The sequence below is a fragment of the Dipteris shenzhenensis genome, chromosome 8 (genome assembly GCF_047967505.1).
Source record: "Dipteris shenzhenensis isolate YYH24624 ecotype China chromosome 8, Dip_SZ_1.0, whole genome shotgun sequence".
Taxonomy (NCBI): domain Eukaryota; kingdom Viridiplantae; phylum Streptophyta; class Polypodiopsida; order Gleicheniales; family Dipteridaceae; genus Dipteris; species Dipteris shenzhenensis.
Genome location: NC_141603.1, coordinates 51595990 through 51612403, shown reverse-complemented (window position 1 = coordinate 51612403; position 16414 = coordinate 51595990). Strand labels below are relative to the sequence as shown.

Genomic DNA, 16414 nt, shown 5'->3' with positions numbered 1-16414 from the left:
TCCAGACTGTCACAGATAGGTCCACCCTCATGAGCATGAGGGGAACTTGAAAGAGTACTAGGATGTTTTGGATGATGATCTCACCCTCTTGCAACAAGAGGGATGGTACGTGTGATGGCAGCAAGACAAGAAGGAAAATGGGCTGCCTACAGAGATAAGAGTGATAATTCGAGAGAGAGCACAAAGGGAAGAAAAGAAGAGGGGGAGATGGAGAACACATGATGGTTTCGAGCCTATGGGACGGGGGCGGAGAATAGATAGAGTATGTCAGTATGGAACTGCAATGGCACCGTATGGTCCAATCCAAGAGGTTTCAAAGAGACCACAGCTAATAGAGACATGGTCTTTTACGAGAGACACATAAGAGTTTAGAGAGAGGACTTCCCACAGTGATAGGGTACACCTGGGAGTCAGCCTATAGAAAGGAGATAAGGAGCTACTGGGTCTGGAGGAGTAGCACTTTTTTTCAGAGCACATCTGAGACCACATATCTCTGTGATGTGGAAGGAGGTATATACACGACACTGGTGGATGCGTGTTCAGTCGCGGGACACATGCCCAATCTTCATTGTAATATGTTACTTTCCCCCAAGTTCATCATCCTATGCGCATGAGATCACCAAAGAGGGTCACAGCCCATAGGAGATGATATATGATGACCATCATGGAGTTCTCTAGGGAGGGTGATATCATCCTCGTAGGTGACTTCAATGCACTTTACTTTGGATTAGATCCCCTCACAGGATCGAGTTGAGCTTGGGATAGTGAGACACTTGGAGGATGCAACATAGGTGATAGGGGATGGACGGCACTTATTGGAGATGGGAGCAATGGCGTGATTATATATAACGGTCTCTAGAGATGGCTGTTATCTGGAAGACTCACTTACTTTCCACATGGGGGAGAGACCAGCACAATGGACTACCTGTTGGGTTCCCTAGCCTTTGTATGGTGAGTACATGACTTTGTTGTTCCTCCCCTCCTGCTCGGTGCAAATAACTCCTATCCATTCAGTATTGGCCACTATGCCAGCTAAAGGACGGGACCCCTTTAGCATTTCTACATAGGAGCATACATTGAGTGCAATGTTGACTGTGAAAGGGATGATGTAAATATGGGCCATGCATGTTTCATAATTCAATACTTTTTACTCACTTTCATGTAGTGCAATTGTGAAGGACTTCAATAACAAGGGCTTTGCGTGTTTATTGGTACAATTTAGTACATGTGTCCTAGACTTTTGAGGAAGAGGAAGTTTGATATGCTGAAACTGTTTTGTTAGTTTTTTTTTCGAGACGTTTTAAATTCATATTTCAGTATCTCGTTTGAGGTGTTGGTAAATGAGATTGTGCCCCATACAGGACGGTTGAGCTTATGTTTGAGAAGTACAGAACTCCGGCACTATTTCTGGCAAAAAATGCTGTACGTTTTTCCTTTTTTTGTCTCTTAAAAATGTTTCTTTTATGTGAAGTTGGAAATCAACAAGGTTATTTTGCATGTGGGCTCGCTAGAGGTTTCTTTTAATGTTGATTTTGGATATGCAATTTTTGGAGGTAGTATTTCAAATTTGAACTACAAAGCGTCCAAATTGCTGTTCTTTGCATGGTTGATATAAAGTACTGATAAATTGTTGTTCCTACAGTCAAGTTCCGTACTTTGGATAGGAGAACCTCTTAGTTGAATAGTGTTCGTTCCTTTTTGGATTTTCGGCTGAGGCCTTAAAGTCAGTTATAGGTGGTGGTAGTTTATAAAGGCATTTCCCTCGATTCCCTTGGCTATGATTTTGAATCATTAGCCTTATTGGAATGAGACATTGTGCTTCATCAAATTCCACCTTTTTTGTTTTGTTTAGTATTGGCACTAGTAGATTGAATTTTTCTTCAGACTTGGAACATACAAAACATTCATTCATAAGCATTTATATTGGTATATCCTTAATTTGATGAAATTTGTAGTCTCCTCTCTCTACACTTCCACTATAGAGTGATTCCTCTCTATGTGAGAGAACCACTCTTATGTGTAGTGAAGTGAGTGGAGGCTCTAGAGGTTTATTGACTCCTTGGCTTGCCTGGACTTATTTGGTTTTGAGATAGCGAAGGCTTTCTCAGAATTACTACTTTGGCGCATAGCTACATTAGCGATGTCTTTACCCCTAAGTTTAGACCCGTGTTTAACCGTGTCTGCCTTTTTCTTCCTACACTTGAAAGTAAAATGACCATGCTCCCCACAGTAAAGCAAGGGATCATGACTTTATTATTATGTTGACACTAAGAGGTAAAGTTCTGCTTTGGTTTAGGGGTGAATTGATGTTTCTGATTCTTTTTTTTTAGTTTTAGCCATTAAGATTGTATCATCCCAATTATCTAACTTGTTGCTCTGCCTTTTGGTTTTCTTGGTGGTGAGATGACCACCGTGAAGCTGAAATAATGAAGGGGGATGGGTTCTATAAGAGAGCATGGTGACAAATTTTCCCCACCAGTCTAGAAGACGATTGAGAAGAAGATAACCTATGGATTAGGCTCTCACCATGCATTTTAAGTTTATCTATCAGGTCCTCTTTGTTCCATTCTGATCATGACGACCTTAATTATCATGTTGACACTAAGATGTGAAGTCCTGCTTTGGTTCAAGGCCGAATTGAGATTTTTGATTTTGTTCTTTTATTTCTAGCCATAAAGATTGTATCATCCCGATTACCTAACTTCTTGCTCAGCTTTTTGGTTTCCTCATTTATGTGGTAATTGTGAAGTCGAGAAGAATGCACTCTGTAATAGAGTGCGGTGACCAAATTGTCCCACCAGTCTGGAAGAGTAATGAGAAAAAAAACCAACTACCTGCTAATCAGGTCTTTGAGATGATTCAAATGGTCATTTACATTTTGACCCTCAAGCATTTTGCAAATTAAACTTGCAATTTGAAAACTAACTTATAGGATAAAGCAATCAACGACTGCAAATACAAGAGACTGGTTCTCAGTGATGAGGCAGATACACAATGAATATGTGTGTGGCGGTTCGTCTGTGAGTGGCGAGAATGTCTCGGATCTGCGTCTGTCGGGCTGTTTCACGCTGTGGTGGCGGGGGAGGGCGTGGTCTCCTCGATTGCTGAACCCGCTGGGCTATGTTCCGAGTGACCCCTCGTCTTGGGCGGCGGTCGCCCTTGAGGAAAGCTATGATAGGCCAGGCGGGAACGACTCAGGGGGTGCGTCTATGTTGTACTAAAAAGGGGGGAGCATGTCCATCTGAATATCGTGCCTGGCAAACCATGTGGATGTCTGTGCATACCATGTGTCTCCTCCACTCTTTGTGCGTTGATCCCGTGCATACGAGCGAGAGAGAGAGAGAGAGAGAGAGAGAGAGAGAGAGATGGAAGGGAGGCCTCACACCTATCAGACAAAGTACAATCAGCAGAATAACTCATACAAGCAGCCATGGTCTGAAGCAAAGGTCTCGCTAACTTATTGAAACCGGCTTTCAATAAGTTAAGGGCAGTAAACTAACAAGTAACCAGTCAACACTGTTACATTAACAATTCAGCAAAAGTATTACCAGTAGATTGGGAGCTAGAGTGCCCTTGCACCAAGACAAAGACACAGATTGGCCCCAAACCTTGGCGCCCCTTTCGATATTTCTCTAATTAAGTGAGAGGCCCTGAATTCCAGGCTACATAAAGGATACATTCCTTCTTACAATTGGGGCATTCCACATCCCATTGGGCATCCATATACCCTGTATCGTCATTACTGTTTATCACTCTCACTAAACCTGGCAATGAGCATCCATCTCTATTCCACATTGATTGCACTCAGCTTGGAACTGTTACTAGCAGCCCACCCTTGGCCACATAGTTCCCCGTAGGTGTCATTAATGCCCAATTAGCGAACTATCTGCTCAAAGCAGAAAAGGAAAGCACACAAAAGCTTTCTCCACTGTCCAGGACTGTCATGACCAATAGTCTCTCACCCTACGGGTCGCACATATCGTGATGTGTTGTACAGCCCGTACAACCTTAAGGTCAACACCTTGCAGCCCATGGTCTTCAACCAGCCCGTACTACAGCAGAGAAACTCCTTCAAACAGCTCGTGCAATAGCTGCAGCCTTATTCCGTACAGTCTGCTCACTAAACGAACGTTCTCAACGTACGGAATGTCCGTACAGTCTGTACGGCAGCCTGGTTCGTGTATAGATCCGTACGGGAGCCGATTTGTTGATTGCCCATCGTGGAAATTCTATGGCGCTGCCGTTTCTTCCCCGTGCGTTGATCCTCTGCCTATCCAACTCTCACGAGGTTCCTTTCCCGTCGCCAACCCACCACGTTGTTCCAAGGCTACTTTCCTTTTTGGTAAGCATGGGCATGCCACATGGCAGCCCACGCCTGCAGTTTGCGCCTAAGCTCTAGTTGGTCAACACCAATGACCAACTTAGTGCTTATTTGCTCCTTGCCCCTTCTAGTGGAACCGATTTAAATGACAAACTTCAATTTCTAAGGTTCTTTGGGTCCCTCTTGGCCCTAGATCTTACATTTTCCCCCAAGACACAAATGCTAGGGGTTCTAGTACATCAAGCAACCCTTGACCTTGCCCCTTGTTTTCCCAAGGTCCTGTCCACATGCAGGCCAACATGCATGCACTAGAAATCACGCCCTCGTGACACTAATGATCTCAAAAACTCAAAACCTCAAAACCACTCTTTGACGCTCTCAAGAGAGTCCAATAGATAGTGCGACTCCAAGGACATATCCGGGAGTTGTGGTATCCCTCTAATGAGATGCAAAGATGACGTGTATCTGTAGTTGTCGAGATGTCTCTTGCTGATACAGGGGGCTTGGACTCCGGCATCTCTGTATACGATGAGCCACATCAAGGGTGACACCTTGGGTTGGTCGGTCTCCTCTGAGTAGAGCAGTGTGGGTTGGACCTTTATCATGCGTGCTCTGACCACCCTCTATGGTACTTGCTCTGATGCTCTGTGTCATCTCTGTCCATTGATCCATGCTGCCCTCATGTTGGCTATCTCCTCATCCTCTACTCCAATGTGCCTCGAGGCTGACTCAAAGGCATAAAATCAGTGACGTGCCTTTGTGCCCTGTCAGTGCCTTGTGGTGCTGTCTCCTCCTGTTGTCTGATAGGATGTAATAGAGTCTCCTTGTGTTTCCACATCTCCATCAAAAGAGGCCAACACATACTTGGTCATAGAAGTGGATCAAGCGAGAGAGTGGACCATTTTCGTGTCCTTCCTGAAAGAAGCATTGATAGCACCCTAGGATCTCATAGTGAGTAGGGCAAACACATAGAAGTGCTCCTTTGTCTTCATTGCTACTAGTGTACATAGTCTACAAGTTTGTTGCTCTCTAGCTATACCTGCGGCTCTCCCTGCCTCAATCCTCAACTGGTGAGACAAGACCTGTATCTATCCTATGGCGATTCTCAGCGCATGGGTATTGAGGGGAAATCCCATCCTTTGGAGAGACCTATCCGATTGGACGAGTGGACAGATAGTTACACCCCTCGAGATGACCGCTGAAGCAGTGGAAGTCCCCACAGAGAAGACATGCTTGCTAAAGATTTTGGTTAATAAGCTAGGCCAATACTTCAAGAGCAACGACACCAACGGCATGCTCCCAAAACTAGATCTTGGTGGGGAGCTCCTGGTCTCCTCCCCAAGCTCGTGATGTGTATATAACTAAAGTAGGTCCAACCATATGATATGGTTGATCTCATCGTGTGGGATCTGAAGGGATGGGGAGTCCAAACTGTACTGGAAGGGGGGGATGTGATCTATCTGAATGCCTTGAGACCAAAACCATTTGGAGATGCATGCATAGGAGGCTTTGTTGTCCCCGCGCTCAGCTAGCCGTTGAGATGACGCTAGTGCTCAATCTAGTTAGTCTCCGTCTAGGTAGGGCCTAAACTTGTATGTAGATATGTCACTATCTGGAAGATGGCATCCATCTGCAGTGGTGTCATAGTGAACTTGTATGATTTGGTGAGGGACTGATGGCTTACTCCTAATCATCCGAGACACCATGGTAACCTGTAGCCTCTCAAGCTTTCGCCACTCAGATATCAGCAGTTCACATCCCCAAAAGGGTAATGTAGACATGGCGGTCGGTTTCACTAGTGTATCAAAGAGCGCTTGGAAGCACTGTCTCTCTAGCCGTGCCAGAGCCCCTTGCCCTCGTGTGAGTTGTGCTTGAGCTGCATGTGTCATCGTGAAGATAGGCCCCGCAAAAACTGCTCCAAGATGGGTACTATCTCCAGTGGCTCCCCTCGGTATGTGAAACTATGTTGCTGAAGTACCTCTCGTGATGTGGTGAAGATCATAACCTTGGTTTTGCCAAGGTTGACCGTCAAGTCCCTCTCCCTCTACAAAATGATTCAAGAGCCTCAAGGTGTCGTTGTAGACTTGCTGCCGCAGAGGAGGAGATGAATACTATGTCATCTGCATATAGTAATATCTGTATCATCAAATCTGCAAGCAAGGATCTTTCTCCACCTAAGCGGTCAATGAACGTCGTAATCTCATCAATGTAGAGCCCAAAGAGTGTCGGAGAGAGGGGACATCCTTGCTTCACTCCGATTGTGCTCTCAATCCAGTCTGACAGACCACTAAGTGCACGCACCCTCTCTCTGACAGACTCATATAAGCTCATCACATTCCAAATCATGACTCGCGGTATCTGCATCTCTTGAAGCCTCTGAATCAGGCAAGCTCGCGGTACTCTGTCAAAGGCCTTCCGGAAGTCTATGAAACAAGCATAGACTTTCTGGGACTTGGATCTCGCCTCCTCAATGATTGATGTGGCCAAGGATGGAATGCTACCATCGAAAGCCCGCCTGTCCTAATGCCCGCTGCCCATGTGCCTCAGTATAGGAGCTAATCTTTCGCTCTAGCAAGAAGATATCACCAAATATCGTCTCGTATGGGCTGTGACCCTCTGCATTGACCTCGTGTGCGGATGATGATGTATTCGGGGGCAAGTAGCATACTGCAATGTAAATCAAACATGTGCCAGTTGGTTGAATCCTAATCCACATGTGGTGTGCATGCTCCTCTTTTCTCATCATAGATATGTAGGGTCTCATATGCGACCTATAAAGAACTGCCACTCCTGTTGAGCCTCGTATGCCACTGTCCCTCCTCATCTCCTTTCTGTAGGCCGATCCCGACATATATCCTGTTACTATAGGCGATTCTCTTTCGGGGCTCTCATGAGTTTGTGTGTAAAAGATCACATCCTTGTTAGTGCATGTCTTTGAGAAACCCCTTGGGTCAGATCAAAGGGTTCCATTGCAATTCCATGTAGCCATTTGTATCTTGCTTTGTATTCTTGTCTCCAGGCCCCGACACCATCATATACTGACTATTTCACCTTCCTCCTCCTTTTCGCTTTCTGTTCTATTTGCTTTCTCGTAAATGATGACCTTACCGTCTCTATATGCAGCCCATTTCCCTTCTCGTCTTGCTACTATAACTTTCACCATTCCCTTTCTTCGATGTTCCTGCTGTAGGAGGGTGAGATAATCATCTCGATAAGTCCTGGTACCCTTCAGTGTTGCCCTCATGCTCATAAGAACAGATCTGTCCTCTTTGGTCCGGAATCTCACCACCAATGGCCTTGCGAGTGTGTCCATCCTACCCACTCTCCAGGTTGCTTCACAAGTTAGATTGACTTCCATTTTGGTGAACAAGATTTGGTCCGCCATTGGGGTATCCCCTCCCGGTAGGCCTCTAACAAGTACATTCAAAGATTTGCTGTCTCGTCTCTTATCCTGTTCAAGAGCATGTGGCTTCCAAGCTCTCCACCTTCTCAATGAGGGCAATACAAATTTTATTGATGCAAGTGGGTACATTCTCCGCGGCCTTATTGGTTGTCCCTGATAAATATGTTGTCATGGCATTCTCCAAAGCTTGCTTTCCCCATTTGTCTTCCACGCATCCTCGGGCAGGCATTGCTAATAACAACCAACCCCCCTATTATTTCCTGTGTATAATGGCGGAAATGCAGAATATGACAACCACCCTCACATTTGTATATATGTTGACAGCTCCTGGGGATCCTTGATTGAGAAAGAAAGAAAGAAAGAAAGTGTATTATTGTCCACTAAAGGCCAAAATGGGCCCATGGGACATCAAGAACTCTGCATACAAGATAGCACAAAATCAACGTGCCACAAAGAAGAGGCATCGTCGAATATCATCTAAGTGCTATGCAATACAATGCAAGTGAAAGTACATAATGTCAAATCTGAGCCTAAATACAAAGTAAACTAGATGCAAGGAAACCGCCCCTGGGTGCAAAATGGGGGGATGAGTACAATATGCCAATGCAAAGATACAAGTCCAGGTGTCACGGAGTCTGAGAACCAAAATAATACTGGAAATCCTGTCCATCGACTCTGCCTCGTGCTATGAGAGTACAAATCTGAGCAAAGGTGAGGTGAGAGAGAGAGAGAGAGAGAGAGAGAGAGAGAGAGAGAGAGAGTTTATTAAAGTCTTCGGAAGACCGATGGGTCTATGAGACTGTGAAAAACTTGTTACAATGAGCTGCTGTGGTAGTGGAGCTACTAAACAAGCATCCATACCAATGCAGAATGCAGAAAATGCAAAATGACAGTACTAAATCCTAAGTACAAACATAGTCATATCTCGACTATATATATATATATATATCAATCTCAGCATCATCGTCGACATCATCATAACCATCATCATCATCATCATCATCATCAACAGCAGTAGGACATCAGGATGGATGAGGCTATGGAAGTGGAGGCATGAGGTCAGCAATAGAGCGCTGCCCCCGTGCAGTCCTGGTACGTCTCTTGGTCGTAGCTCTGCGTGAGACCCTTCAAGATCTATGGGGCTGGCAATCACTATTAACTAATAGTGATCCCATATATCTAGTCATAGTAGACCCGAAACACATTTCAGGACATCCCGAAATGTACGAAACGCTTCAGAAACGTTTTGTTTCTGAAACTCACGTTTCGGGAGCCCCAAAAAACCCCCAATGTTAAAAAAATCCCAATTTGACCCAATTTTGGGAAATCTGGTGTCGCCTTGCATTTTTGCCACCCGTACATCTCAAATTGCCGCCCGTATACTGAAATCGGCCTTCAACCCGTACATTTTCCTTTAGCCCGTCCAAGTGCAGCACGGACATAAATCATAATTCATGATTCCATGTATCTTTTAATATGACCATTGATGCTTGAATCTACAATGATGTGTTGTTAATTTTCTGATTTTAGGATTTAGTAATATGTTTCAAGCATCCAATTTCAATTTCTAAGTGACATATCAAATGTTTGTGCACTATGTTTCATGTGTTTTTTTCAAGTTTTGGACTTCTTGTGGTAATAATCTAAAATGTTTTAATATTTTTGGGAAAAAAATATATTAAAAAACCCTATTATGCACGAAACGTTTTTACAGACGTTTCGGGTTTGCCTCAAAACGTTTCCAAAACCCTGAAACACGTTTCGAAACTTGGCGTTTCAAAACTTCTCGCCTACTATGCATCCATTGAAGAGAAAAATCTTACAGCTTTGTCATGTAGTGAGTACTTGTTGGGCTAGCTTGTGAGCTAGACCTAGTACCTTGTTGCGATGTTCTAAAATCTTTTAAGTAGCTTCCTAGCCTTTTGACTGGCTGCTCCAGCAGATTCTTTAGGTCTCTACTTTCCCCATAGCCTTCTTTGATGTGTGCGTATGCTCTACATACATGCTGCTCATTTTCTACTTCTCCTATGGGGCAGATTTTGCAGATTCTTTCCACACACACACACACACACACACACACACACACACAGAGAGAGAGAGAGAGAGAGAGAGAGAGAGAGAGAGAGAGATTTATAGTCAATCCCATTTTTGCAGGTTTTAACATCTTTTGCGACAGGACGAGCTACGTCATTGGTGGTAGATTGGTAAGGGTTTGTAGTTAGGTTAAGCAATTCTAGAAGAGCATATTGTCGGATTGGGGCTCCTCAAGATGTCATTGCATCTTCTAGCTTTGAAAATACCATAGCTCCTCATTAATTTGTCTTTTGCTAGTACTTTGGGACCATAACCACATGCTTGGATGCTCAAATAATTTTTATTATCATGATTTTTAGCTATTGCTGATGTGTAGTATTTGGACACTTGTGTAGTGGAGGTGGCTCAACAACGGTCGCGGCAGTGCACGATGGCTATGTTCTTCAAAAGGTATTAAATAGTATTATTTAAGGTTTTTTAAAATGAAAAGTTCCTGTTTTGAAAGGTAAAAATGCTAGAAATTTAAAATGGTTTATTGATTAGGAAAGCTTGGGCTTTCTGCTTACACACAATGAATGTTGAATTTTGGTACACAGAAATTTCACTTTTACTGATTATATTTATTCCATTGCAGACGTACTCACATGATTTAATAATGTCTATTGATTTCTTGAGTAGAGGTCTTGCTATATAAATTTGTTTTAATTAGAAGAATGTTTGCATCACATGTAGGCAATTGTGACATCTCCAATTGGTGGGGAGGTGCTTACTGATTGTCTTTTGAAAACACTCGAAAGCAAGGGAGTGGTGGTAAGTGTAGTTACTCCATAGTTTCTTTTTTATGTGTCTCACAATCAAGAGTGATCACCTTTGTATGTTAGTTGGTAGCTTCTGTTTAAAAGAGAAAAATGGCAGCATCTTTCTTTATCAAAAGCATAGCTAAAATTAAATATTTCGTAGCTGCATCCAAGTAGGTGTAAAGACTTGAAAGCTTTTAGGTCTTACAAATGTGCAAAGCGAATATGTTCCAGCTCTCATCCAATACAAACCAAACCCCTCCTAATAATACACTCTGCCACTGGTCTCTCTCCCTTCCTCAATGGCCCCCAAAGATCCTCATACTTGATTAAATTCTCATATCTTATGTCACGTTGGATGATATGACATTAGGTGAAAAAAATCTATATGTATATGCATTATATTACGGGTAGAAGGGCTTCACAAAATTCCTATACAAAACACATTCGTCACCAATTGTCATCAAAGGATTTGATAAGGATCCTAACAAGTGCGAGCTTAAGAAACACTTTATGCTATTGTTGGAGACACTGGAAGAAAGGACAATCTATTGAGTGAATATGGTGTTTAGATGATGAGTAGTGTGGTGTTTAGATGGGAGCTAGGAGGTTTTTCTCCCCCAAGGTAAGTATTATGGGTTAGCTCTTTTTATAAAGGATATATTGGCCATTTTTTGTAACACAACTCTTGCATTCTTAACACAACTCTAGCATTCTTAATACATCTTTGCGTTTTGTTTTTTTCCTCTCACCCCCATTCCCAACATTTGGTATCAGATCCCTATTTATCTTGTAGGTTAAGCTGGTTCCACCTCAAAAGAAGGTCCTCCAGCAAAGCATCTTCCTTTCAAGAAAAACGCTTGATGGGTGAAGATGGGAGTTGAGCTGATGCTCGATGAAGTAAGGGTCGGAGTGGCTTCTGGTTATTGATGCAACCATTTGTGCGAGCTCAATAAACGAGGGCCAGCGCTTGGTCATCACTCGGATCGTCCCTGTGACCCGTGCACCACTTGCTCCAACTGCTGCTGGCTTAGTGATGTACGCTGATGTGCCTCAGTATAAATTGCTTTGTTGTAATACCTTTGTACAGCCGCCACACAGCGCATTTGTACAGTTGTACAATTCTGCATCGTAGCTACAACTTCGCATCTTAGCTCGTTGGTACAGCCGTTGACGCACAGGTTGTTCGTACATTCTTTATTGTACGAATCCGTGGTACAAACCTGTAGTACATCCCACATGTATTTTTTTGCCGAAAAAACAGTGCTAATTATATTACTTCGAGAACAAGATACAAAAGGTCAGCTTGTAGCTGACGGGCTGTGTTCACAAATCGGACACAGCCCTAAAAGGTAACACAATAAATCACTCTCTCACGTCGGGATAAGGCGAGTGTGAATGAACAGCCATCGGGGTGGTGAGTAGCGCCACCGAAGGCCCTGCGAAGTCTGCTCGAAGAAGAGGCCTTGAGTGTTCCAAGTCCGGAGGAAGCGTCTCCGCTTCTCTTGACCGGACCGCGAATCTCCCTGAATCTGGTCCCACTGGCCTCTGAGGGTATGAATAATCTCGCACCAAATATCAGTCATGATTTGGGCAGTCGATAAGGAGGTGCCACTGAGGACCTGCGCGCAACGCGAGGTCCAAATGTGCCACCCTGCTATGGTCTGCCTCCTTCCTTGCGGAAACCCCACGAGAAGTCTAAACTCCCGTGCCAATGTCGGAAGGACGGGTCTCGCCAACAGTCCCTTCCTCCTGTCGCAAAGATAAAAGAGTCCCAAGCGGACTGCTCTGCCTGAGACATACTTGTAAACTCCGGTCCTCTGCCCTGCTGGTCCTCCAAGGTCTCCAAATTGTTGAAGTCACCTCCAACAATCCAGGAATCCATGTCTGGGAGAATCCCTGTAAGTGTCCTCCAGAAGGTGGCTCTACAACGGAGATCTGTGGGAGCATAAATGTTGAGAATTCCAACTCTGGAGCCCTCCAATTCCAGGCCTACCCACAGGGCACGACTTGGAATCAACGTGCCATGACCGAAAACTCCTTGGGCTAGCTGCTCTCCCACGGAAGTACAGACACCACCACTCCTCCCCAGTGCGCCGATCAAGGGCTCCCAATAAGTGTGAGAGCGACCAGGGAGGATCTTCCCGCATCTACGGGAGTGAGCCGCCGAAAGCTTGTGTTCCTGGAGCAGAAGTACATCCAAACGTCCTATCACTGCTGGCTGAAGTTCCTGTCTCAAAATGAGCTTCCTGGGACCACGGGTGCCAGAAGAGTGAAACCCGTTCACATTCCAGGATACGAGGTGTAGGCTCATGGTGAGGGCTGGGAGGCAGCGAACAACTGTCTGCTTGCGGTCGAGGTCGAAGAAGAAGCTGACATTTCGGAGTAGAGGCGCTGGCGCTTATGGGAAGGTTTGGAGGGGGAGGCGGGGTCGTCCTGCCCGTCCTTCAACACCTTCAGCAAAGGCGAGAGGCCTTTGGTACCATGAACGAAGGCTTTCTCGAGCCAGCTCGAGATCTCTGAGGTGGACATCCCGTAGAAGGCACGGAGTTTCTGAGGCGTCCAGGCTCTGACATCTTGGGGGAGGGGCCAAGACAGGGGGGGCCTGAGGATCACAATCAGTCTGAATCGTTTGGCGGCGCAGCGCCATCGCAGGCGCACGACACCCTCGGACCACTGAGTCTCGAGAAGCTGCCCACCGGACGGGCCTATCCAGGAGCAAATCTGAGCATGCGTTTGCTCCCTGAGAGCCTCCCAGACCGAGTCGTCTGTCCAGGTCTCGGTGCCGTCGCTGAGGAATGTGAAAGCAAAGCTAGGGCCATCCCTAGGGGCCAAGGCGGCTATCTTCCCATCCGCCCCTTTGCGGAGCAGGAAGATACTGATGTCGAGGCAAGCAGGGAAGGTCCCGAGGTCGGCCACATCCAAGTAGTCCCAGGGGCCAAATCTGTAAAAGTCGCGGGGGAGCTCTCTCTCCTAAAGTTGAGGCCCGTCAGAGTCTGCCATTGAGGGGCTAGCGGACGGAGAAGCCTGCTCCGGTGGTGGTGTAGACTCCGGGTGTCCTGCCAGCGGAGGGGGAGGAGGCTGGGGAATAGGCAGCTCAAACTCCTCAGGGGCGGCTAGCGGAGGAGAAGAAGGAGGGGGAGCGGGAACTGCCCTCGGCTGAGGAACCGTCGGAGCAGCTAGCTCTGCGGGAGAACTGAAAGAGGCCGGGGGGGGGAGGGATGGGGCTGCAGCTGGAATTGGGGCTGAGAAGGAGGGGGAGAAGATTGAGGAGGATGAGGGGACTGAAGCTGCGGGTCGGGAGACAAGGGGTGCAGTTGGGGGATGGGCTGGGGCTGGATGGGAAGAGGCTGGGGAGAGGAAGAGAGGGGGACCTGAGGCTGTGGAGGGCGGGCTACCGTCGAAGAAGATGCTCTCCCATGTCCCTGGGGCGGCTGCCTGTCGGGTCTCTGAGGTGCAGCTATAGGCGGGGTAACCTCTGCCTCCTTGCCTTTATCAGAAATCTTCTTGTTCTTTCCTCTTTTCCTTCTAACCTCAGTCCAGCCGCCAGCTATCTCTGGTCCGGGCTCCGGCTGCCTCTGCTCCTCCTGGCGTGGCTGCCCGGAGGGGGGAGGAGGGGGCGGAGAGGGGGGAGGCGGGGGAGGCCGAGAAGAGTTGGCGAAACGTGGGCAAGCAGCCGCCAGGTGTCCAAAGCCGTGACACCTCAGACACTGTCCTGGCTGTCTGGTGACTACCATGCTCTGGGTGATGCTGCCGGCACCTGTCACGATCTCGATCACTGCCGGGAGAGTCGCAGGATCCGCCACAGCCACAGGGACTCAAGGGGCTCCTGCCGTAGTCACCGCATCGGCCAAAGTGTCGTGCATAACCCAGCCGAAGTGAGAACCCAGGTCCCTAACAATCGGCCGCAGCTCAGCAGCAAGACCAGGAAAAACTAGCGTCACTGGAGGGCGAGGTATACGGAACCGGGCATCAAAATCTGCTGCGCTGAATCCACGGTACCACGGGACTATCATGATAATCTTTCCATCCACTGACGTGGGGGAGCCAGCAATCAGGTTGCTCGCAGATTTCGCACTGGAGAGTTTAAGCCAGAAGATGCCCCTTCCCATAAGGGCCACCTCCTCGATATGGCCGTCCTCTAGCATGAGAGTGGACTGGAGCCAGTCCCTGATGGCTGATCTGGATGGGGAATGTCCTGATGGAGAGTGTGAGGGAGAGATAGAGTAGGGAGTAGAGAGACACACTCACAGTAGTCACACACCAGTGGGTGGGGATAAAGGAATGAGTGGTACCTCCCCAAGTACACACACTAGTATATATATGGATAAGACTAGGGCCACTAAGTACCTAAGTACAATGTGTACTTAGTGTACTTAGTAGTACTAGATTAATACTGTTACAAGGGTGGCCAGTGCCTTTACCCCAACAACCTCCCACTTAAAGGCAGTGTGCCCATAAGAGAGAGTAAAAGAAAAAACAGCAATATACATCATCATGTACAGGACCAGTTGGTCTGCTTATCCTATACCCATAAGCCGTCTGCAGTGTGCAAACCGCTCAGCAGCCAATCCTTTTGTCAACAGATCTGCTGGATTGTCATCAGTGTGAACTTTCACAAGCTGAAGTTGCCTGTTCTCAAGCACCTCCCTGATAAAATGATACTTCACGTCGATGTGCTTCGTCTTTGCATGAAAAACAGGATTTCGTGCCAACTGTATGGCACTCTGACTGTCACAATGCAACAATGGAGTATCACTAGAGTAGCCCAAATCTGCCGCTAGCCGAGATAGCCATATAGCTTCCTTGCACGCCTCAGTGGCTGCAATATATTCAGCTTCTGTAGTAGACAAAGCAACGCATTGCTGCATTCTAGATACCCACGACACTGCACCTCCAGTGAAAGTGAAAACATAGCCGGTAGTAGACTTCCGGGTATCAGGGTGACCGGCATAATCAGAGTCTGTATAACCCTGCACTTTTGCATCTTGACTGCCGAAACATATACACAAGTCCTGTGTACCCTTTAGGTATCTCATGACACCTTTCACTGCATTCCAATGCTTCTTGCCAGGTTTAGCCATGTATCTGCTAACCACTCCCACTGCAAACGCAATATCGGGCCTGGTTGCAACCATAGCATACATGAGACTGCCACAAGCTGATGCATACGGAATCTTTGACATCTCAGCTCTCTCAGCATCTGTCTGAGGGCTGTCCAAAGCGCTGATTTTCACATAAGGAGGTAATGGAGTACCAATACTCTTCCCCCCCTCCATGTGAAATCTCTGCAAGACCTTGCCAATGTATTCCTTCTGAGATAAGTATAGCAACCGCTTTTCCCTATCCCGAAGTATGCGCATACCCAATATATGGTTGGCATCACCAAGATCCTTCATATCAAAGGTCTGGTGCAATCTCTTTTTCAAGGCATTCATCTCCTTATGAGATTTTCCAGCAATTAACATGTCATCCACATACAAAATGAGGATAAGTAAACTGCCATCTGAAGCTTTCTTGGTATACAAGCAGTGATCAATGTCACTTCTCCTGTAACCCTGGGTTCGCATGAATGTATCAAACTTATGATACCATTCCCTGGGTGCCTGCTTTAGACCATAAAGACTTTTCTTCAGTTTGCATACAAGCTTCTCTTTGCCCTTCACTGTAAAACCCTCTGGCTGCTGCATAAAAATTTCCTCATGTAAATCACCATGAAGAAATGCTGTTTTGACATCCATTTGGACCAAATCCATATCTGCATGTGCAACCAATGCTAATACAGTTCTGAGTGTTGTCATCTTGACAACGGGAGAGAATATCTCCTCAAAGTCAACACCATATTCCTGCTTGAACCCT

General features: G+C 46.3%; 1 protein-coding gene across 2 annotated transcripts in view; it reads left to right on the top strand.

Annotated features, from left to right (window-relative positions):
• ARP4 (actin-related protein 4) overlaps positions 1-16414 on the top strand; it is a 77893-nt gene that overhangs the window by 42787 nt on the left and 18692 nt on the right. For both annotated transcript variants that reach the window (XR_015541390.1, XM_087377842.1), the window contains exons 7-10: positions 1362-1422; positions 9879-9928; positions 10154-10208; positions 10491-10568. Coding sequence is in view for 1 of the 2 variants with exons in the window: in XM_087377842.1 (XP_087233968.1) it covers positions 1362-1422; positions 9879-9928; positions 10154-10208; positions 10491-10568 (244 nt within the window). In the remaining variant the exon portion in view is untranslated. The remainder of the gene's footprint in view (positions 1-1361; positions 1423-9878; positions 9929-10153; positions 10209-10490; positions 10569-16414) is intronic.